The following is a 24,906-nucleotide window of genomic DNA, read 5'->3' as shown; positions in this document are numbered from 1 at the left end:
GTTTTATGGTGGAAGACAGGCCTTTTGAAGTCTAATAAATATGCGTTTTGTTGATTTATTTATAATTTATTTTTAGTTTTTTTTTTTTCCTGTTTTCTGTGTGTGCATATAAGCCCTCAGCCCTCCCTCACTAACCTACCATGATCACTGCAGCTTCTAGCCTTTAGGTTGAAAAATCTTGGTGGGGAATGATGAAACTTAATTTTATTCTAAAATAGGGTGTTTCCATATATCTTGAAACCAGGATTCATGCTGGGCATGGTGGCTAATGCCTTTAATCCCAGCACTTTGGGAGGCTGTTGGGAGGCTGAGGTGGGTGGATTACTTGAGTCCAGGTGTTGGAGACCAGCCTGGGCAACATGGCGAAACCCCGTTTCTACTAAAAACTACAAAAAATTAGCTGGGCGTGGTGGCATGCGCCTGTATTCCCAGCTACCCGGGAGGCTGAGGTGGGAGAATCACCTGAGCCCGGGAGACTGAGACTGCAGTGAGATGGTGCCACTGCTCTCCAGCCTGGGCAGCCGCTGTGAGACCCTGTCTCAAAAAACAACAAAAACCCAAAAAACAAACCAGGATTTATCTTGTAAGCTGAATGAAGAAGTTCATTTTCAACTAATTTCTTACTAATCACAAATGTACAGCATCAAAGGGATAATAAGTTACTGGAGTTTTCCTTGAATGCATTTAATACAAAGAACACGTAAAGAAGCTAGGAGTAAAGATACTATTTTGTGGGAAAGATTTAGTATTTAAGGTATACATATTAAGATTAATTTTCAGTACTGTGGGTAAAAAAATTATCTAATGTTACAGTTAGTATGATGCAGGAATATAAAGTGTTATTTTTGAAAGATTCTGAATACTTCTAATTTTTAAGATATATTCCAATATCATAATTGTAGTGTACCTGCCATTGTAACTTAGTGATAATTATTTTAAAAGTTTTAATGTTGAATTTTTCTAGGTGGATATTCCATCTATTATAACCAAGAAACTATTAAAAGCAGCAATGAAGCATATAGAAGTGATAGTTAAAGCCAGACAGAAAGGTAATACAGTTTTCTACTACAGTTTGAGTAATTTTGTTTTTATACACCAATTTTCACCCGAAATATCTAACTATGAGTACTGATTAATTAACTTATATATTCACAGTTGATGCGAGAGTATTCTCTTAAACTGAAATCTCTTTCAGTAGTTTGTTAATGTGTGAAAACTTGAGAGCCTTTAAAAATTAAAATAAAAGTTAACTTTACTATTGACACTCTTAATCAGTTTTGAATGGTAATCTATTTCTCTGAAGTATCTTTCATTTCTCTTCACCCTTTCTCCTTAATGGTTTCAATGGTTTTGACCTATTCCAGCCCATCCTTTATATTGCTACAAGGTTACTTTTATGATATGACAAGTCTCATGTTGTCTTTCTACTAAAAAAAACAAATTTAGTGACTGTCATAGCATCTAAACTGTGTATTTAAATCCTTTTCTATCTAGTCAGATATTAGATCTAGTCTTGTCTTTCACTATATTATGCTTTGGCCAGGATGACCTGCTTGCTGCTTCTCATGTATGTTCTGTCCTTTTTACTGTCATGATTTGCACATAGCATATGTTCATTAAATGTTTTCCCTTCTTTCCTTTCCTCCTTTCCTTCTTACCATATCCTGCAGGATCTTTTCTGAATGAATGAGTGGAATCCTCATTTGAGACTTTTCATGCTCTAAGATCAAGCTCTAAAATGTTTCTTTTTAACAAAACTACTTCTTTGCACTGTACTTAGTTCGTGAAACCGAGATTTTCCTTGTATTCGCATTTGGTATTCTTTTTTGTCAGTGGTTTCTGAAGTGTGTTCTGCAGAGTACCACTCTACACACATGACCATATGACCAGAAGAGGTTTCACGGTCATATTTTTTGTTTATTGTATTCCCCTTGTAGAAATTCCCATAGGTAGGAGTACACTAAAAGCTTTGGGTAGTCCTACAGCAGTGAAATAGCTTTAACTTTAACCTAGCATGTTCCAAATTCATTTGAGCATGGAACCATTTTTTCCCCCCACATAGTATCAATTATTTTAATCAAAAAACATTTTGGGAAATTATGCTATAGGTAGATTTGAAGTTAAATGAAATTATTAGTTTATTTACCCTTTGATATGAATAGTTCCTCAGATATGAGAATTATTTTAAATTATATATTTAAAAATTATTCTGTGTTCATCTTATAACAAGTAAAAATAATTTTACTTTCAACATAGTTTAAAAAAAGGTTGAGGTTGGGCATGGTGGCTCATGCCTGTAATCCCAGCACTTTGGGAGGCTGAGGTGGGCAGCTCACTTGAGGTCAGGAGTTTGAGACCAGCCTGGCCAACATGGTGAAACCCATGTCTACTAAAAATACAAAAATTAGCCAGGCGTGGTGGTGCTACTCAGGAGGCTGAGGCCGGAGAATGACTTGAACCCAGGAGGCAGAGGTTGTGGTGCGCAGAAATCGTGCCACTGCACTCCAGCCTGGGTGATAGAGCAAGACTCTATCTCAAAAAAAAAAAAAAAAGATGAATGTGAAAGAGTTTGAGTACGCATAACTTTCTTTTTCTTTTTAAATTAAAAAAAAATTTTTTTTCTTTCAGAGATGAGGTCTCACTATGTTGCTCAGGCTGGTTTCAACATCTTGGGCACAAGCAATCCGCCTGCCTCGGCCTCCCAAAGTGCTGAGATAACAGGTGTGAGCCACTGTGCCTGGCCAAGTACACATAACTTAATTGTTGTGTTGTAAAGGCTACTTTACTGTCAGAAGAATGTATAGGAAAAGTATTTTTCTTTAAATCAGTAGATTTTATGTTTTAGAGCAATTTTGCATTCACAGAATTATTGAGCAGAAAGTACAGTGAGTTCTCATGTACTCTCACTTTTTCCTAGTATTAACATCTTACATTACTTGATACATTTGTTATAATCAATGTACCAATATTGATACATCATTATTAACTAAAGTCTGTAGTTTAGATTTTTGGTGTTTTTTGTTTTTTTGAGACGCAGTTTCGCTCTAGTTGCCCAGTCTGGAGACCAATGGCACAATCTCAGCTCACTGCAACCTCCACTTCCCAGGTTCAAGTGAGTCTCCTGCCTCAGCCTCCCGAGTAGCTGGGATTACAGGCATGCACCACCACGCTTGGCTATTTTGTATTTTTAGTAGAGATGAGGTTTCACCATGTTGACCAGGCTGGTCTCGAATTCCTGACCTCAGCTGATCCACACGCCTTGGCCTCCCAAAATGCTGAGATTACAGGCATGAGCCACCGCGCCTGGCCTCATTAGGTTTTGCTCTTTACATTGTGCATTCTATGGATTTTGACAAATGTATAATCATGTATTCATCATTACAGTAGCATACTGAATAGTTTCACTGCCCTAAAAATCCCCTGTGCTTTCTCTGTTCATCCTTCTTTCCTCTGGGAATCCCTGGCAACCACTGATCTTTTTATTGTCTCTACAGTTTTGACGTTTCCAGAATGTTATATAGTTGGAATCATACAGTATGTTTCAGATGGATTTCTTTCACTTAGCAATATACATTTAACCTCTATCTTTTCATGGCTTGATAACCCATTTCTTTTTACTACTCAATTATTTTCCATTGTACGGATATACCGCACTTTGTTTATCCATTCACCAATTGAAGGACATCTTGGTCCAATTTTTGGCAATTATAAATAATGCTGTTATAAGCATTTGTAGGTTTTTGTGCGGGGGAAGTATTTTTAATACAGTTTTAATTTTGTTCTAAAGACAAAGACAAGAAGCCTCTCAGACTATGAATAAATGGAATCATCTTTTAAATTTTAGTAGAATTGATGAGTTTAGTAAAATCCCCAAATTGCTTTGTCTCTATGAGAGTGACGTTATATATATATCACATTGGTAATCCCAGCACTTCGGAAGGCTGAAGCTGGAGGATCACTTGAGCCTAGGAGTTTGACACAAGCCTGGGCAACACAGTGATACCCTGTCTCTACAAAAAAATTAAAAAATTAGCTGAGTGTGGTGGCATGTGCCTGTAAGTCCTAGCTACTTGGGAGGCTGAAGCAGGAGGATTTCTAGAGCCCAGGAGTTTGAGACTGCAGTGAGCTGTGATCACCCAATTACACTCCAGCCTGGGCAACAGAGCAAGACCCTGTCTGAAAAAAAGAAAGAAAAAAGGAGAATGATATAAATATAAACTAATTTGACTAAAATTTATCATTGAATTTTTGTGAGAGGGGTTGCTAATTTGCTACTATTCATGTAAAAAAATCATCCTCAATTATAAAGTCACCCTAAAATGCTAGATTGCATTCATTAATAACATTGTAATCATCATAATTAATGAAGTCCATGGAAATAAAGGCTCAGAGAATTAGGAGGGCTCTTATTTTATCCCAAGATCCCAGTGTTCTAAATATCATGATAGTAAATTAGACTTATAAAAAAAGTTTTCAGATTTTTGATTTTTCATTTAATGTATAAATTTGTTTTCTAAGTTCTTTGGCTCTACATGTGAGCATAATTCAGGAAGTAAAGTTTCATTTCTTCATCCATAGTTGTCTTTACTGTCTTGGCATTCTCTGCTTAATCTTCTTCTTGAGAATAGGCATTATATAGAAGTTGTCTATGTAAGTACTTCCATGGCTCTTAGAAATGTTGAATATATATATGTGTGTGTATATATATACACATGTGTGTATATGAAATATATGAATATATGTGTATATTCAACATTTATATACATATGTATAGCTACATATATATATATATATATATATATATAAAACTTAAATTGGATAATGATTGTGTGGGACCTTACTCCAGACTTTCAACCTGAAGATATCTCTTTATCATGGATTTTGTGGACCTTTCCTTTTGTGTTCTGAAAACTGCCAACTGATAGGCATTAAATATACTGGTGATCAGTGGAGATTAATCCATGCTTTGTATTCCAGCACTCTGTTTTGCTTATATTCCCAGTTAAGGTGTTTTCCCCCACTTTAAAATATTTTGCCTGCTTCCTTTAATTTCTTATCACCTTGGATTTAAAAAATCCCTTATGTCTGACAGGTGCTGAGTAGATTCCAATCTGGTGATTTAATTTATATATTATGTGTGAATGCTTAATCACACCAAATATTGTAATTACTTATCTATATTACATTATGACTTTTCAGTGTTAATAACCGTTTACTGATACAGATTCTTTTTTTTTTTTTTTGGAGACGGAGTCTTGCTCTGTCGCCGAGGCTGGAGTGCAGTGGCGCGATTTCGGCTCACTGCAAGCTCCGCCTCCCGGGTTCACGCCATTCTCCTGCCTCAGCCTCCCGAGTAGCTGGGACTACAGGCGCCTGCCATCATCCCCGGCTAACTTTTTTTGTATTTTTAGTAGAGACGGGGTTTCACCGTGTTAGCCAGGATGGTCTCGATCTCCTGACCTCATGATCCGTCCGCCTTGGCCTCCTAAGGTGCTGGGATTACAGGCGTGAGCCACGGGCGCCTGGCCTGATACAGATTCTAAGGCTCAAAGGGATTGTTTCATTCGTTCAAAATCTTATCAGTAAAGAAGCAGAGCTGGGACTTAGCACAGCTTACTGTGCTAAGATACTGTGCAGAGATTTCTGACTTTTATGCTCACGATACAAATTTCTAAAAGACCCATGCCCCAAATTCTAATGGAGAAAAGCTTGACGAATAATTTAAAATGCGTTTTTTACAAAAACTATGTTCTTTGCTAATCCCGCTTTAAACCCACAAATGCAGATAGCCTTGATTTACCTTCTTAGTACTGTTGCCAAACTGAACTCGGGTCTGCTTGCCCAGTGTGCAGAAAAAAAGCAAGCACTGACACTGGGATTTTCAGCAAGGGAACGTGAGGCATTTATTGCTAACAAGGAGAACAGGCAGCTAATGCTTACGACCTGAATTCTCCAGTGGCATACAAGCAAGGGTTTTTAGACTTGGGGTAAATTTCAAGAAAGCAAAATTACATGTAAAATTGTAAGTCAGTACATAAAGGGTTATACATGGGTTGACTCAGAAAGCGGGGATATCTTGAAGTGAGTGAGGGCTTACAAGTGACAGGTGGATTCAGAGTCTTTGGTTTGCATTGGTTAAGAAAGCAAGGCTTTGTCTAAAAACCTGGGGTTAGCAGAAAGGAATGTTAAGCCTTGGCCTGTGGGTGTAACTCTCTCCAGGCCCCTCAGGAAGAAATTTAGAACAAAGAACGGTGGTTAGAGTTCAGTCCTCAATTCCTCCTTGTCTGAGGTCTACATGACAGTGGTTGGCATTTTCTATCTAATGGGGGTCCAGGTTTCTGAAAAATAATTCAAAGATATATGTTATAATTTTATCTTTAGTTTCTGTAGGGAACCAAACATCTTGTGACTCTGGCTTACTTGGGGCAATTGTTTATGTTATTATTTTCTTGTTTATCAGGTTATTCACTCACTTTCCTAATTGCTGGTTGTAGGGCTAGCTTAGGTGCCTGCAATTTCCCCTTGGGACTCATAAGTTTTTTCTTTATTTTCATGCTGGGGGTCCTAGCAGGCCCCTAAGAGGGATTGCTGCTCCATCTCAGTACTCACACTGTTGCAATGCATATAATGCCTTTTTTTGTGTATGAATATGCTTGCATTCTATTTCAATAAAAACAGAAGGAAATAGTTCTAAAATAAATGCTATTGAATTAGGGTTAAGATTCCCAACACAGACTCCATGATTTGAAAACTGCACAGAATGCAGAAAGGGAAAAGCATCACTTGCCTTTCCACTTAGTCTTTTGAGGTCTATAAAAAGGAGACAATACTATTAATTTTACATTTGAAAATACTAGTTATTGCCAGGTCTAAAAAAAACTTTGCTAACATAACTTTTGTCATCAGTATTTATTAAGAAATCTATCCTTTCATGGGTTTCTACTTTAAATAGTTTTATATTTCCTATGTCCTCTGCACGGGGCAGAAGATCCAGAGCTTAACCAGTGAAGCCAGATTCTATTGTGAACACAAGTTCTCTGAAAAGGAATTTGAGAGTAAAGAGACTTTGTTTCAGGGAACAGTTTGCAAACCAGGAAAACATAGCCTTCAGTGTGAAACAAGGCTGCATTCCAGAGAACAAAGAGTTCTGGTTTCATAGCAAAAGTTCCTTCCCAGGTTCTCAATCAGGCCTGTTTATGCAGATGAAGGATTAAAATCTGATTGGTCAGTGCAGCTGAGTTCTGATTGGTTGATACAGCTGAATCCTGATTGGCTGGGACAGGTGAGCTTATATTGGTTGGTTTAGGTGAGCCCTGATTGGTTGGTTTCCAGGCCCCAAACCAGGAATCTGACAGATGTTTCTTTGAAATGGCTTCTAGCGGGAGGGAGTTTCCAGCCACAGTTCATCTTGGCTCCCAACAGCAGGAACTGGTTTTGCTTGATTGTAGAAAGGGAAGTCGTATGAAAAAGTTTCATAGCATCTTTCTGAGAACACAGAGTATATAACTGCTTCCTCACGAGCTATGGTAGTCTGGATCTATTTTAAATTTCAGTTTCTCAGCTAGGGGGAGTCCATTTTGTCTGAGGGCTGAGGGCGTATTTTGATAGTGTAAGTGCTTTAAAAGGTTACTTGGATGTGAAAGCAGATGCAATTAAAGCATTTTGAGGCAAGGCGCAGTGGCTCATGCCTGTAATCCCAGCACTTTGGGAGGCCGAAGTGGGTGGATCACATGAAGTCAGGAGTTCCAGACCAGCCTGGCCAACATGGTGAAACCCCGTCTCTACAAAAAATATAAAAATTAGCTGGACGTGGTGGCCGGTGCCTGTAATCCCAGCTACTCGGGAGGCTGAGGCAGAATTGCTTGAACCTGGGAGGTGGAGGTTGCAATGAACTGAGATCATGCCATTGCGTTCCAGCCTGGGGGATAAGAGAGAAACTCTGCCTCAAAAAAAAAAAAAAAAGAATTTTGAGGCCTATAATCCCAGCAATTTGGGAGGCCGAAGTGAGCAGATTGCTTCAGTTCAGAAGTTTGAGACCAGCCTGGGCAACATGACAAAACCCCATCTCCACAAAAAATACAAAAATTAGCCGGGCACAGGAGTACCCGCCTGTGGGCCCAGCTACTCTGGAGGCTCAAGTGGGAGGATCACTTGAGCCAAGGAGGTCGAGACTACAGTGAGCTGAGATCACACCAGTGCATACCTCCAGCCTGGGTGACGGAGCGAGACCTTGTCTCAAAATAATAATGATAATAATAATAATTTTGAGTAAGATAGTTTTTGCTTTTGGAGAGGAGAAAGAAGATACAGGATTTGGCAACCAAAGCCTTATGTGTGCTAGAAGTTGTAAAAGTTGTTTTCTCTAATTTTTTCCACTTAATCATTTGCTATTATTTTATATAACTTGTAGAGACGTAAGTTTAAATTCTTGTTTGCAAAGGGTCCATTTATCAATTTATTGCAAACTAAGCAGGCTTCTAGTAAAGAATGCACATTGAAAAGAGGCTAGGAAAGGAATGACTTCGTTACATATTTTTTTGGGAAACATCTCCATTCACTGCAACCTTGCAACCTCCGCCTCCTGGGTTCAAGCAATTCTCCTGCCTCAGCCTCTTGAGTAGCTGGGACTACAGTCGTGTGCCCCCATGCCTGGCTAATTTTATATTTTTTGTAGAGACGGGATTGCGCCATGTTGGCCAGGCTGGTCTCGAACTCCTGGCCTCAAGCGATTTGCCTGCCTCGGCCTCACAAAGTGCTGGGATTACAGGCATGAGCCACCACGCCCAGCCCATGCTCTTCTATTTGTTAGTGGAAATGACCGAAATTATTTAATGTCACTTAACTTGTTTCAATATTTATCTTTAATCTCTATAGTAAAAAATACAGAGTTTTTACAGCAAGCTGCTTTAGAAGAATATGGTCCAGAGCTTCATGTTGCTTTGAGAAGTCGAAGAGATGAATTGCACTATTTAAGGAAACTTACTGAACTGCTTTTTCCTTATATTTTGCCTCCTAAAGCAACAGACTGCAGGTATAAAAAGACTAGACAATATAATAGTATTTGCATAACATGCCGTATGTATATTGCTATTTTTGGTTATGATAGGCGTATGCTAAAATTTGAGGTTAGCCTATGAATAGCTTTTCATTTGAAAACATTTATTAAGTTATTAATATATAATTTATTAATTATGGTCTTAAAATGCCAATTTAAGTGCTATTTGTGGTGTGTTGTGTAGCTTAGAATTTTTCTTTAAAACTGATCTTGGACATAAAATATAAATATGAATAAAATTAATTTTTTTATGCCATTATATTTTATTTCATTGGTGTTCCCCTTTAAAGACATGCACATTATAACTATAATAGGCAGAAACATTTGAACAAACTATATAGATGAGTTTATGTTTCAAGGTATCCAGCTGGGAAAAAGAATTGGAGGTCATCTAGTCTGTTCTCCCTTTTTCTGGCTGGAGCATGTTTAGATTATTCCGTAAGTTACCTTGTTACTCTTACCCTAATAACCCTTAGAGGAGTAACCGTGGCTTATTTTTAGTGATATTTAAAGTGATGTACTTTAAATACTACTTTTTGTTTAAAATTTTTATGGGGTTCTTAAAAATATTTTAATATTTTGATTACATGATTTTTATACTAGACTAGTTTATAATAGTAAATATGATTATAAGGTAATTACATTAAACATTAATTTAAATATATATTAAACATTTAAGTATTCTTAGGAAGTATTTTCTTTTTTTTTTTTTTTTTTTAATTATTTTTGAGACAGAGTCTTGCTCTGTTGCCCAGGCTGGAGTTCAGTGGTGTGATCTCGGCTCACTGCAACCTCCGCCTGCCGGATTCAAGCGATTCTCCTGCATCAGCCTCCCTATTAGCTGGGATTACAGGCGTGCACCATCATGCCCAGCTAATTTTTGTATTTTTAGTAGAGACGGGGTTTCATCATGTTGGCCAGGCTGGTCTCGAACTCCTGACCTTGTGATCCCCCTGCCTCGGCCACCCAAAGTTCTGGGATTACAGGCGTGAGCCACCCCACCCGGCCAACAGAGAGTATTTCCTAATGTCCCCCAAGTTCCTCCTGTTAAGGGAATACTTTTTCTTCTCTTAAGTAATATTCTATTTTAGCCAAGTAAGAACTCTAACTCTTTGCTATTCAACGTGTGGTCTGCAAACCAGTAGCATGAACATTGGTTGAGAGTTTATTAGAAATGCAGAATTTTAGGGCCTAACCAAGACCTACTGAATTATAGTCTCCATTTTAACAAGATCCTTAGGTAATTCATATGCACTTGAAAGTTAAGAACTAATATAAATCACTAAATATAAACAATTATTATTATTTCTTTTTCCAGATCTCTGACCTTACTTATAAGAGAGATTCTGTCTGGCTCTGTGTTCCTTCCTTCTTTGGATTTCCTAGCTGATCCAGTAAGACTTAAAATTTTTTTTTAAATTGTTACAAATTACACTTAATATAACATCTAGTATCTTAAACATTTTTATGTATACAGTCAGTGATACTGAAAACATTCATATTGTTGTGCAACCATCCCCATTCCCCATCTCCAGAACTCTTCATCTTATGAAATTGAAACTCGGCATCTGTTAACAATAACTCCTCATTCCTTCCTGCCTCCAGCCCCCCCTGGCAACCACCATTCTGCTTTCTGTCTCCATGAATTTGACTACTCTGGGTACCACATATAAGTGGAATCATAAGTATTAGTCTTTTTGTGACTGGCTTATTTCACTTAGCATAGTGTCTTCAAGGTTCATCCATGTTGTAGCTGTGTCAGAATTTCCTTCCTTTTCAAGGCTGAGTAATATTTCATTGTATGTGTATAACGTGTTTTGCTTATCTGTTCATCCATTGATGGACACTTTGGATGCTTCTACCTTTGATCCAGTGAGATTTTGAAGAAACAAGAATGATTTAGAAATATTTTAAATGCCAAAATCAGAATAGCTTTTATTTGCCCATTTTCACAAAGGTTAAGAACCTCTTTTGTAGATGTAAAAAAACTCCTGCTGTAATACGTATGTGCAGATTTTTTGCCACTGCTCCATTTATTTTTTCATTTTTCTAGAAACTTACATAATATGATACAAGTTATGAGAATTCTGGGGAGAATACAGTAGTGGAATTATTTTGACTTATGTTTATTATTTTCCACTAGGATACTGTGAATCATTTGCTTATCATCTTCATAGATGACAGTCCAGTGAGTATTGAATATATTAGAAAACACTTCAGATTGCATTGAATTTTGATTTTGTATGTCAAATCAAGTGGGAATTTTACTGAGTTAATAATTCTCTTTCTTTCAAAGCCTGAAAAAGCAACTGAACCGGCTTCTCCTTTGGTTCCATTCTTGCAGAAATTTGCAGAACCTAGAAATAAAAAGCCATCTGTAAGAATTTTCAGCAATAACACCTTTTTGATATAAACAATTTTAGAACTCATTTATATAGCTTAAACTTAATCTTTCTCTTATATCAAGGTGCTGAAGTTAGAACTGAAGCAAATCAGAGAGCAACAAGATCTTTTATTTCGTTTTATGAACTTTCTGAAACAAGAAGGCGCAGTGCATGTGTTGCAGTTTTGTTTGACTGTGGGTGAGGCTTACCTGTGTATTTTACGAAAGCAATTTTTAAACCTTTTAATGTATTTGAATATTTTAAATCAGATCTGGTGTTGTGGTACCCATCTATCATTGTACTAAATTTCATATACTCGATTTCCTTTTTTTTTTTTTTGTTTTTGTTTGAGGCGGAGTTTCACTCTCGTTGCCCAGGCTGGAGTGCAATGGTGTGATCTCGGCTCACCACAACCTCCGCCTCCCGGGTTCAAGCGATTCTCCTGCCTCAGTCTCCCGAGTAGCTGGGATTACAGGCATGTGCCACCACCCCAGCTAATTTTGTATTTTTAGTAGAGACGGGGTTTCTCCATGTTGGTCAGGCTGGTCTTGAATTCCCGACCTCAGGTGATCCACCCACCTCGGCCTCCCAAAGTGCTGGGGTTACAGGTGTGAGCCACCACGCCTGGCCATATACTTGATTTTCTAAGAGCATCTGTGGGTTTCTCTCAAGTGCCCACTCCTTTCCAGATTGGGAAATAATCTGTCACTAACTTCATTCAAATCCTAGTAGCAGAAAAAAAAAAACTACTAAAAGTACAGTATAATGAAAATATATTAAAAACCCAAACTGTAGCCCCTGTCAATATCACTTTTTCACAGTTTTTATAAAGGATTGTTTTGATTAAATTATCAAATGTAAGAATGCCTCATTTTGATTATAAGCTCTCTAGCATTACAGATTATTGAATTTATAAGAAACTTTATAGACTATGAAAATATTATTTTTAATGCATTTAATTTCTTTTTAAAATATAACTTTAAAACATGAGGTATAATTTATATAGTGAAACACATGGAATTTAAATGTATAGTTTGATCAGTTTTGCATGTGTGTACATCCATGTAACCTGCATCTTTATCAAGATCTAGAACATTTATTTCCATCAGTCCAGAAAATTCCCTTAGGATCCTTCCCAAGAGATCCACTCTTTCCCTTACTCCTGCCAAAGCAATCACTGGTCTCATTTCTCTCAGCACAGATTAGTTTTGCCTGTGTAATTTTTTTATATAAATTGAATCACATAATATGTACTCCTTTGTGCCTAGCTTCCTTCACTCAGGATAATGCTTTTTAAAGTTCATGTGTGTTTTTGTCTAAATAAGTAGTTTGGGCAAGGCGCAGTGGCTCATGCTTACAATCCCAGCACTTCGGGAGGCCGAGGCAGGTGGATCACTTGAAGTCAGGAGTTCGAGACCAACCTGGGCAACATAGTGAAACCCTGTCTCGACAAAAATACAAAAATTAGCTGGGCGTGTTGGCTCATGCCTGTAATCGCAACTACTCAGGAGGCTGAGGCAGGAGAATTGTTTGAACTTGAGAGGTGGAGGTTGCAGTGAGCCGAGATCATGCCACTGCACTCCAGCCTGGGTGACAGAGTGAGACTCTGTCTCAAAAATAAATAAATAAATAAATATGTAGTTTGTTCTTTGCTGAGTGGTATTCCATTGTATGAATACATATATCTTTTAAACTTCATTATTAGGTGCAGACACATTTAAGACACATTGTATCTTCTTAATGAATTTATCCTTTTATCATTATAAAATGCTCCTCTTTTATCTTTGGTAATTTTCAGTCTTGAAGTCTACTTTGTCTGATGTTAATATAGCCACATCATCTTTCTTTATATTTGAGTGTTCATTTGTATATCTTTTTCTATCTGATTGAAATGTTTAATGTATTTCTAGTAAGCAGCACGTAGTTGCTCTCGCTTTAAAAAAACCTAATTTAGTAATCTTTGCTTTTTAATTGGTATCTGTAGTACATTTACACTTGATATATTTATTATGTGTTTTATTGTTAGGCCTTACATCTTGGTGTTTGTTTTATATTTGTCCTGTATATTCTTTGCCTTTCTTTTTCTCCTTTGCTGCCTTTCTTGAGGTTATTTTTTTAGTATTTTATCTTTCCTATTTTTTTGAGTGTGTTCTGTTACTTTTTTGATTGATCAGAGATTTTTTTTTTCATTTATCATAGTCCTAATTTAAAAACATTTTACTGCTTCAGGAGCAATGTAAGAACCTCAGTGTACCTCAGAGCATCCTCTCCTGCCTATTGTGCTCCTGTTGTCATGTATTTTAATTCTGCATAGGCTATAAAACCACAGTACATTATTTCTTCACTAGTCATCAGGCTTCTACACATGTGTGGAATGCACACACACATTCATTTTTAAAGGTTCTTACAATTATTGGCATATTTACTGTCCTGGTGCTCTTCATTTCTTTCTGCAGAACCAGTTTTCTAATATTGTTTCTTTCTGCTGAAAGAAATCATTTTCACAGTTCTTAAAATACAAATATGCTGGAGATAAATTTTCTTAGCTTTTGTGTGTCTGAAAAGATGGCATGATCATGGCTCACGAAATACAGCCTCAACTTCCTGAGCTCAATCATCCTCTTTCCTCAGCCTCCGAAGTAGCTGGGACTACAGGTGAACACCACCATGCCTGGCTAATTTCTTTGTAGAGACTGAGTCTCACTATGTTGCCTAGGCTGGTCTCAAACTCCTGGGCTCAAGCGATCCTCCTGCCTCAGCCTCCCAAAGTGCTGGGATTACAGGCATGAGCCACCACACCTGACCTTTAATCAATTTTGAAAATTCCTGGCTGTCTTTTCAAATATCCTGCCCCATTTTCTCTTCTTTAACAACTCCAGTTATATGCATGTTAACTCATACAGAAATGGCAATTATATTCTATTGCCTCACAAATCTTATATCCTGTATTCCAGCTTTTTTTTTTAACTCCCTTTTTTCCCCTTTATGTTTCAGTTTGAATGATTAAGAAGTAAAAGGTAAACTCCTTATTAACACATCCTGAAATAAAAAGAAAAAGCAATTGGTATTTTGGCTATCGTAATACTACCATCTTTTATTTTGGAATAAACATTCATTTGTTCAAACTCAGTTCTGCCACTAGTTTGCAGCGTTCATTATAGAGAGAAATATTGTTTAAAAACATTGATTGGGACTAAAAAAAGTCTTCGTTTTTATTTTTATTTAGTAAGTCAGATCTCAAAATAATAAAAGACTTTTGGTATAATAAATTCAATATTCTTTAAGGAAACTGTTAGAAGTGTGTTTAGTGTTTTGAATTTTAGCAAAATTTGTATTGGTATTTATGTATTTACATATTTTCTATTAATATATAAAAACTGGTTGATTGCATTTTTCTTTTATTGAGTATTTTATTCTCAAATATTTTTTAAAAACTTAGATGAATTAGATTGCTTCTAATTGCTGCTGTTAGTATTGGCTACAATTAGAATGGGACTATGAAGTTTTTATGAATAATTTTATATTAAAATTATTTTTTCTTATTCATTCCCTCATTTGTTAGAGGAATTTAATGATAGAATTTTACGACCAGAATTATCAAATGATGAAATGCTGTCTCTTCATGAAGAATTGCAGAAGATTTATAAAACATACTGTTTGGATGAAAGTATTGACAAAATTAGATTTGATCCCTTCATTGTAGAAGAGATTCAAAGAAGTAAGTCAAAGACGATAAGAATGACTTATTTAGCACTCTTACAGTTTTCCCATTTATTTTCTGTTTATTATTGCAGTGGCTAGCTGCAGTACATGGACAGCTATTATTCTATTTTACTAATGAGATGAAAGCTTTAAAGAAAAAACTTATTTATACTTTATGTATTTGTCAGAACTAGAGCTTGGTTGGTCTGATTTCTCAATCTAGTGTGTTTCAGTGGAGTTTCAGTAAAACATTTTAGAACTGTATATATTTATGCTATTTATAAATAATTTCTACAGTAGAATTTTTTTAATAGTTGCTGAAGGCCCATACATAGATGTTGTGAAACTTCAAACTATGAGATGTCTTTTTGAAGCGTATGAACATGTTCTTTCCCTTTTGGAGAATGTATTTACTCCTATGTTCTGCCATAGTGATGAGGTAAGTCAAAATATTAACCTTGTTTGAGGATTTTTATACATAATTTAATAGTAGCTTTGATATCATTAGATGAATGATTCAAATAACAAAATAAATAGAAAAATAAAACAAGATTACTGGGCACAGTTGCTCACGCCTATAATCCCAGCACTTTGGAAGGCTGAGATGGGTGAATCACTTGAGTTCAGGCATTCAAGACCAACCTGGCCAACATGGTGAAACTCCATCTCTACTAAAAATAGAAAAAATTAGCTGGGTGTGGTGGCACATGCCTGTAATCTCAGTTACTCAGGAGGCTGAGGCAGGAGAATAGCTTGAACCCAGAAGGCCAAGGTTGCAGTGAGCTGAGATCACACCACTACACTCAAGCCTGGGCGATAGAGCAAGACTCCGTCTCAGTAGAAAACAGAACAAAAAAACCAAGATTAAGAAAGTGAATATTCTTTTTCACTATGTAATTAAGTGAAGATTAAAAAATAATTGCAAAGGCCGGGCGTGGTGGCTCAGGCCTGTAATCCCAGCACTTTGGGAGGCCGAGGCGGGCGGATCACAAGGTCAGGAGATCGAGACTGTCCCGGCTAACACACTGAAACCCCTTCTCTACTAAAAATACAAAAAACTAGCTGGGCGTGGTGGCGGGCGCCTGTAGTCCCAGCTACTTGGGAGGCTGAGGCAGGAGAATGGCATCAACCCGGGAGGCGGAGCTTGCAGTGAGCCGAGATCGCACCACTGCACTCCAGCCTGGGCAACAAAGTGAGACTCTGTCTCAAAGTAAATAAATAAATGAATAAATAAAATAATAATTGCGAAAACAATTATCAATACCAAAACCTGTTTATATTTGTGTAAGTAGATAGATTGGGACCAAATAGGTCTGCCTGGTGTGCCATATGCCTGAGTGGCTTTGTAGTACTGCAGTGACGCAGAAATCTCATTGTATACACATTATTTACAAACCTGTGGAAATCATCTGCATTTGCAATATTTTCATCCTTACCCTAGTTGACCATGTCTGTATTCACTTGATTGAGATAGCTTTTTTTTTTTCCAAAACTGGAAAGTGGTAAACTAAGGTAACATGTTTTAATGTTAATTGTAAGTGTAATAAATGATAATTATTATTTGTTATTTTAAAGTATTTCAGACAACTTTTAAGAGGTGCAGAATCACCAACACGCAATTCAAAATTGAACAGGTAGGTTGTATGTTTTGTTTTTGAACTTGCTGATGCTGGTCATTCTATGATAGCATCATTGTCTTTATTAGCTATTTTTCTGAATGAATATGTGGTTCCGTTGTTATATGAGTACACAAGGCATTTTACTAGTGAATTGTAGAACTGTATTCTATATGGTGATCTGAAAATGCCTGAAATTCTTTTAGAAAAATTTAACAAGATACATAATGTGGCCTTGTTAATCTCATAATGAATATATATTAGTTTTGATTACCAGCTTTATTGGAGACTAGGGACTGAATGCATAAGTGGCATCCACAGATAACTCAGAATTAAACGTTTTAGAGAAAACTTTTTTTTAAGAGTGCTTACTGGGTACAAAAGTGGAGGGATGTTTATTTCTTTTTTTGGCTCTGGAAATCTAAGTGTACAGTTAAATGACCTAAAGAAAGGTAATAGAAGAGAAAATCTTTATCCATTTATAAACTGGATAATTAGTGTTCTAATTTGTGTTTGCAAGGTTACATGTACAAAATTGATACAGACATCAAATCTATAAATCTATTCTGTAGATTTATAGATTTGCTCTCAACACCTTCCAATAATAAAATGTAGACATGAAACATATGAATAAATATATGTTTTAAGTCACTTAATAGCAAATCAACAAAGCTATTCTGAATTTCCAATGAAAGAATGTTAATGGCCGGGCATGGTGGCTCACGCCTGTAATCCCAGCACTTTGTGAGGCCGAGACGGGTGGATCACTTGAGGTCAGGAGTTTGAGACCAGTCTGGCCAACGTGGTGAAACCCCATCTCTACTAAAAATACAAAAATTAGCTGGGCATGGTGGCACATGCCTGTAATTCCAGCTACTTGGGAGGCGAAGCAGAAGAATTGTTTGAGCCCAGGAGGTGGAGGTTGCAATGAGCCAAGATCGTGCTACTGCACTCCAGCCTGGGTGACAGAGCCAGACTGTTTCAAAAAAAAAAAAAAAAAAAAAAAGTTAAGAAACTCTTTTAACTTATTATATATAAGGTAAATGAATCATTTCATTTACCTTTCATTTTCATTTCTGATCATTTCATTTACCTAATATGTGTACAAAATTGACGCAAACATCTAGACACCTTCCAATTTGAGCAAGTATCTAATAAACATAAATAAATTGGATATGTACTACAAAGAGAAAAGTAGATAAGTCAAGAAATGGGGCAATGTTTTAGATAGTTAGTACAAGGGAAAATGTGAAAACCTTAGCCATGAGGAGAATATACTGTATTTCTTGACATAACCAAGTGTTATGGGAATAGATGTTTTTTTGAATGTTGAATATTAATTCTGATTTAATGCCTCAGTAGAAGTAGTATACATGTAATAACTTTTCTGAAAGGTAGAAATACCTTTAGGATTATTTGCAAAAATACCACTTTGTAACTTTTTCCTAAAAATTTATGTTACAGCCGTGAAACTTAGACGTTATTTAACAAAAATCATATTCATGCTATTTAAAATAGCATTCTTTGCCCAGGCCACATGCCTTTTCTTGCATTTGAATTCTTTTCCAAGGAGTTTCCTCAAATGTACTGGCATACTTGAGAAGCAGGTAGAATTTATCCCTGTTTATAGACATAAGATGTTTGGAGTTTCATACCAGGACGTGGAGCTAATGACATGCCCTTTTCTAGGACCATTTAAGGGGAAGTGGTTCTGTGACCTTAAAAGCCTGCTTTGGTAGATGGCCGGGCATGGTGGCTCACGCCTGTAATCCCAACAATTTGGGAGGCCGAGGCAGGCAGATCACCTCAGGTCAGGAGTTCAACACCAGCCTGGCCAACATGGTGAAACCCGGTCTCTGCTAAAAATACAAAAATTAGTCGAGTGCGATGGAACACACCTGTGATCCCAGCTGCTTGGGAGACTGAGGCAGGAGAATCACTTAAACCCAGGAGGCAGAGGTTACAGTGAGCTGAGACTGCACCACTGCACTCCAGCCTGGGCAACTAAGACTCCGCCTCAATTAAAATAAAATAAAATAAAATAAAAAGCTTGCTTCATGGTTAAATCTAAGTCAAGGTCATAACTTCAGAGATGAAAAGCCTTCTTGGCTACTTTTAGAACACTTGATTATTTTCAGCATATTAAGGTACTAATTCTGTTGGCTTTAAAATATAAAAAAGACAGGTTATATGGGTTCTTTTCATTCTGGATACTGATTATGACTTTTTAAAGTATGTTTTTCTTTATGGTGATCTGATTTTAATAGTTAACTATCAGTCTTGTCAGGACTCTGCTTCTGTGATACTTAATGATTTATTTACCTATATATAATAAGTTAAAAGAGTTTCTTAACATTCTTTCACTGGAAATTTAGAATAGCTTTGTTAATTTGCTATTACATGACTTAAATTACATAAAATATGTATTCATATATTTTATGTCTACATTTTATATTTTCAAAGTAAAATTCTAATGCATATTATTTATCATGTTCTCTGTTTCATTGTACACTTAAAGTACAACTTTTGTTTTTTAATATTTAGAGATCTTTTGTTAACTGTGCTTCTTAGCTTAAAACATATTTTTTTACTCAACCTAAAAACGTGAAGCATAAATGATTCTGTCTAACATGAACACAAATTTAATGTTGGAAAATATGGGTTTGTTTTTTGTGCCAGGTTTTTGGTGGCTCAGTCTCTGCATACTTTCCACTGCATGAAAGAAATGGTATGCTTAAGGACAAAGAAAAGACAGAATTATTTCTGGATATTTAATTTCTAAGAACCTTTTTTAATTATGTAGAAAAAAGTCAGTTATTTCCTGATATATTTAATTTTTTTCCATGTCACCCAAGAGAAAACATATTTAATTTTTAAGAACCATTTTTAGTAATGTAGACTTCATCCAAACACAAAAGACAGCTATGTGCGTTTATCTTACCTTTATCACCTTATTCATGAGGATTTCTTCCCTTTGCAAAAATGAATGTTATACACTTGTGTAACTTCTGAAGCTTTTAAATTTTGTTTTGTGTTCTAAAATGAAGTTTATATAATATCTGGGCTTGCTTTCTTTCCTCTCCTTATATAATTTCACATACCTGTTATTGCAGAGGTAGCCTAAGTTTGGATGATTTTCGGTAAGTCTTGAGCATGTGATTCTTTTCAGTATTAAATGTTTTTAGAAAGTACATTGTGAACAACCTAATACAAATAAAAAGGAAAAAAATGGAACACTGGTATTAACTGCCATTATATCCTAGTTATTTAGGATAATCTTTTAAAATGAATACCTACTTTTATTCTAGATATCTCCTTTTTGAAATAGCATGATATGCCATCATAAAATAAAAATGTCCTGATACTTTAAAGATATTTTCATTATTTAATTTGTCAGTATCTTGTATTTTAAGGCTGTTGACTCATTTTTGTTCTTGTTGATTTTGCTAAATTAATTTTAGAATTATGTTTAAAGAACTTTTTTTTAAATAAGAAATATGATGTTTCTGTATTTCTGGGCATAATAATCATAAGTGAGAATTTTTAAATTTCATATTTCAACAACCCCCATTGTTTTGTAGTATCCATGTTGTAGAGACTAGAATAAACTATCTAGAGTCTAGAGATTCTAAAAATATTTTGTTAACATTTTTATGTCTTGGGAAATGTTTTTTAAATCAAGGACAATTGTGTCTACAATTCTGGATTAAAAAAAAACCCTAATTGTATGTTTGTTTAGATAAAATAATCTAGTTTAAGTACCCCTTTTACTGCTTTCTACTTATTATTAGTGTTTTTCCAGAAGTTTGATTTACTTCTTGGATGTGTGTAAAATACACATTACTGCATATTGGTGTATTTGAAACTTGATTAATTTTCTTTCTGTAATTGTATTATTTCAGTAGATAACTTAATTTTTCTCATAGGAGTAATAGCTATACACTTGAGCATTCAAAACAAACTTTCTCAAAATTTAAAGTAGTCATTTTTATTTGGATATCTGTTGTAAGAGCAGTATTACGTAGTGAACGTGACTTTATTTTATTTTATATATATTTTCTTGATGGAGCCTCACTCTGTTGCCCAGGCTGGAGTGCAGTGGCGCGATCTTGTGGGTCCAAGTGATTCTTCTGTGTCAGCCTTCCTAGTAGCTGGGATTACAGGTGCCTGCCACCTCGCCGGGCTAATTATTGTATTTTTAATACAGACGCAGTTTCGCCGTGTTGGCCAGGCTGGTCTCGAACTCTTGACCTCAGGTGATCTGCCTGCCTCGGCCTTCCAAAGTGCTGGGATTACACGTGTGAGCCACTGTGCCTGGCCTTGAGCATGACTTTTAAATTGGATAAAAGTTACGGTTTTAATTGCTGAAACATTGGGTAGCAGGCTAACGGACATTTTTGCTACTTTTGGCTTATTCGTTTTGTTGCTTTTCAGCTATTTCTGCTTTCAGAAATTCAGCTTAAAAAAATGGCAAAACCAACATTTAATATTTATGGCAGAGCAGACTGCTTCCTTGGGCTACATTTGCTTTTATCCCTATGCTCATTGCTAACCTTTCCCTTTGGCACTATTCTTTTTCTTAAAGTTCCATCTGAAAATGAAGTACTTAGAAAGTAATAGTTTAATGTTTTTTTTTCTGTCGCATAATTTTAGTCCAGTTACTCTAAAGAGATGTTTTTGGTTTTGAACAGATCTTAAGCATTTTAAAATCTATTTTGAAATATTGCAATAAGAACTATATTCCACTAGGGGGCTCTCATCTTTTAAAAATTCTAATCCTGTTAATATTTTGAAGTTAATACTAGGTAAATTTTGAGTGTTTATAAATAAATATTGTCCCATTTATTCATCCACCAAATTTAAACTTTAAATACTATGTCATTTTTGACTTCTGAGATGTTGATACTTAATCTGTGTATGAAAACTCCAAAAGTTATGTTAGCTATACCTTTAGTTTATCATTTTCAAAACTGTTTTTCTTTTTTTTTAATAATGGTTTTCAATAAACTAGACTGTTGCGATAATTTGCTATGTACTTGATACATTTTTGTTTAATATTCAGGAACACACAGAAAAGGGGAGAATCATTTGGAATCAGCAGAATAGGTAGCAAAATTAAAGGAGTATTCAAAAGTACCACAATGGAGGGGGCTATGTTGCCTAATTATGGTGTAGCTGAAGGTGAAGATGATTTTGTAAGTAAAATGTATCAATTTGATTTATTTCTAACTTCAGACTTACTATAACATAAAAATTAGATATACTCATTATTTTCCTTTTTTTTGGAGAATCTGTATTCTGTTTAATACTTTACCTTTATCTTCTTACTTCAGACTTCCTTTGTATTTCTCATTCTTTCATTAGTTGTGATAGTTTCATGACGTGAATCTAATTTTTAAAATTCCTGAGAACTGTGTTATTGCTTATTAAGGCAGAATAGTTCCTGTTAAGCTGAGATACTTCTAATAGTCAAGCAGTTTACCGTCTTTTGGTTAAGCTTCAAATTCTGATGTTACCTTTTTCCCACCATATGCTCCAGGTATACAGAGTTGCTAATAGATGCTCTAACTCCTTGCTTACTTAAACTACAGTCTGTTGACAAGCAGCATTGGCATTACCTGGAAGCTTGTATAAATACAGAATCTCAGGCACTATCCTAGACTTACTGAATCAATTTGCATTTTAACAAGATTTCCAGTTGACTTATATAAACATTTTACTTACCATCCTATTTTATTTCTCTGTATCTTTGTCCTGCTTGAAATGCCCTTCATTTGTGTATTGACCTAGAAAATTCATATGCATCCTTCAAAATGCAACTGTTCCCCATAAACCTTTACCCAAATCCCCAAGTTGAACTGAACATTTCCTCCTTTTGTGTCCCTATTATATCGTATGTTAAAGCTTATACCATAATGTATTTCAAGTTACGTGTTATGATTGTCTTTCCTATCACATAGTCCCATAAAGGCAAGTATTGTCTCATTTGTACTTTTTATTTTTATTGAATAGAGATCTTGGATTCTCATTTTGCCTTTTAATGACCCTGGGCACTGGGGATGAAAAGATGATTAAGACGTAGACCTCGGCTTTAAGAAATTCACTAACGTGGGTATAAAAGGGGTGTTTAGTACTGATGGGATTGATGATGACCAAGAAGGAGGAAAGGTGGGGAGACAGGAGTAAACCCTTTTCTTTACCCCTTCCTTTTGACCTTTGTCCCATTGCCTTCATGTAAGGGTCACTGATTCTTCATAATAATTTAAATGGAATAAAATCTTATTTAAACCTTTTTTTATTAATTCAAATAAAGCCGTTTTTTTATGCCTTTATTTTTTCCCTGTAAGTGTGGGTAGTAATTTTTTTTTTGGTTTTTTTTTTTTTTTTTTGAGACGGAGTCTTGCTCTGTCACCCAGGCTGGAGTGCAATGGCACGATCTCAGCTCACTGCAACCTCCGCCTCCCGGGCTCCTGCCTCAGCCTCTTGAGTAGCTGGGATTGCAGGCGCCCGCCACCACGCCCAGCTAATTTTTGTATTTTTTTTTGGTAAGGATGGGGTTTCACCATGTTGGCCAGGCTGGTCTTGAACTCCTGACCTCGTGATCCACCCACCTGTAGTCCCAAAGTGTTGAGACTACAGGCGTGAACCACTGCACCCAGCCTTGGTGTGGGTAGTATTTTTATGCTGGGTGTGGTGGCTCATATTTGTAATCTCAGTACTTTGGGAAACTGAGGCAGGAGGATTGCTTGAGCCAAGGAGTTCAAGACCAGCCTGGGCAACATGGTGAGACCCTGTCTTTACAAAAATTAAAAAATTAGCTGGGTATGATGGTGCCCAACTGTATTCGTAGCTACTTGGGAGGATCACTTGAGCTCAGGAGGTCAAGGCTGCAGTGAGCCATGTTTGTGTCACTGTACTACAGCCTGTGTAACAGAATAAAAGCCTGTCTCAAAAAAAAATAAAAAAAGTGTGGATAGAAGAAAGTAGATCAGAGAAAGTCTTTTTCAAAATAATGTTTATGTTTTCTAATTTTAAGCATATTCTCAGTTTTTTAATAATATAGAACAGTGGAAAAAATTTAAATGCCACGTACGTGCATATCTACCACCCAGAAACCGCTTCTATTAATAGTTTGGTGATTTTCTTTAAAAAAAAAAAAAACCTTTCCCTTTTCACCCCTGTAGACTACATTTTATATGTAGTTTGCTATCTTTTCTCTATTCGATATTATAACAAAAGTATTTAACCGTGTTATTATGAACTTTTAAAACATAATTTTTTGTGGAAGAAGATGTATTTTTTATTTTTTGCCTTCCCAATTGCTTGATACACAAGTTGTACTTTAGCTTTAGGAATAGGAGGCTATCTTTAAAAAGCTGAGAGAGTTTGCTTTGTTTTATAGTGACCCAAGGAAGAAGGAAATTCTTGATTGGGATTAAAGATAGTAGTAACAGAAAGTTGGAGAAGCAGACAAACTAATGTTTAATACTATCAAGGGAAAACTCAGGGACAGTAAGGTGCTAACGCAGACTAAGATGATGCCATTTAGGATTTAGAAGACACTGTGCTAGTTCTAAGCCGTGGGACCTTGGGGAATCCTCTTTGTCTTGTTTAGGAAGTTGAGGGAAAAGAGAAGTTTCCAGTTTCACTGCCGAGTGATCCTAAATTGGTTTGTGATCCTAAGATGGACATTTAGGATGTCTTATTGGAGACTTAGGAGACGTTATCTCGAACTCCTGACCTCAGGTGATCCACCCACCTTGGCCTCCCAAAGTGCTGGGATTACAGGTGAAAGCCAACGCGCCCAGCCTGACATTATCTTTCAGAACCCTTGTTGTGATCATTTGGCAACAGTGCCTACTTGCTCTGTGTTTCCCAGGCTAGTCTCAAACTCCTGGGCCCAAGCAATCCTCCCACCTCAGCCTCTGAAAGTGTTGGGATTATAGGCACTGTCCCCGGCCTATTATATTTTCATATACAGATGATGTAAGAAAACTTGGAGTTGATGCTAGTAACTTGTAAGTTTTTAACTTTTTACCTTTACTTTTTCAGTAGAAAATTTAATATCACCTAGCTTTCAGGGTCTTAAAAATTATCAATTGATATGGGCATATTACTTTATACTTCTATCTCATATGCTGTAGTTCTA

General features: G+C 36.2%; 1 protein-coding gene across 21 annotated transcripts in view; it reads left to right on the top strand.

Moving 5' to 3' along the window:
• SNX14 (sorting nexin 14) overlaps positions 1 to 24,906 on the top strand; it is a 99,957-nt gene that overhangs the window by 44,045 nt on the left and 31,006 nt on the right. For 8 of the 21 annotated variants that reach the window (XM_055391126.2, XM_055391133.2, XM_055391125.2 and 5 more), the window contains 11 exons: positions 965 to 1,049; positions 8,875 to 9,031; positions 10,374 to 10,449; positions 11,199 to 11,243; positions 11,352 to 11,432; positions 11,523 to 11,637; positions 15,002 to 15,157; positions 15,456 to 15,580; positions 16,717 to 16,775; positions 19,871 to 19,897; positions 21,820 to 21,952. In XM_055391126.2, coding sequence (XP_055247101.1) covers positions 965 to 1,049; positions 8,875 to 9,031; positions 10,374 to 10,449; positions 11,199 to 11,243; positions 11,352 to 11,432; positions 11,523 to 11,637; positions 15,002 to 15,157; positions 15,456 to 15,580; positions 16,717 to 16,775; positions 19,871 to 19,897; positions 21,820 to 21,952 — 1,059 coding nt within the window. The remainder of the gene's footprint in view (positions 1 to 964; positions 1,050 to 8,874; positions 9,032 to 10,373; positions 10,450 to 11,198; positions 11,244 to 11,351; positions 11,433 to 11,522; positions 11,638 to 15,001; positions 15,158 to 15,455; positions 15,581 to 16,716; positions 16,776 to 19,870; positions 19,898 to 21,819; positions 21,953 to 24,906) is intronic. The other 13 variants (XM_063707758.1, XM_055391128.2, XM_055391137.2 and 10 more) reach the window with 2 other exon arrangements.

The sequence above is a fragment of the Gorilla gorilla genome, chromosome 5 (genome assembly GCF_029281585.2).
Source record: "Gorilla gorilla gorilla isolate KB3781 chromosome 5, NHGRI_mGorGor1-v2.1_pri, whole genome shotgun sequence".
In the NCBI taxonomy this organism is placed as follows: Eukaryota; Metazoa; Chordata; class Mammalia; order Primates; family Hominidae; genus Gorilla; species Gorilla gorilla.
The sequence above is the reverse complement of the archived record's forward strand: the minus strand, read 5'-3'. Positions and strand labels throughout refer to the sequence as shown.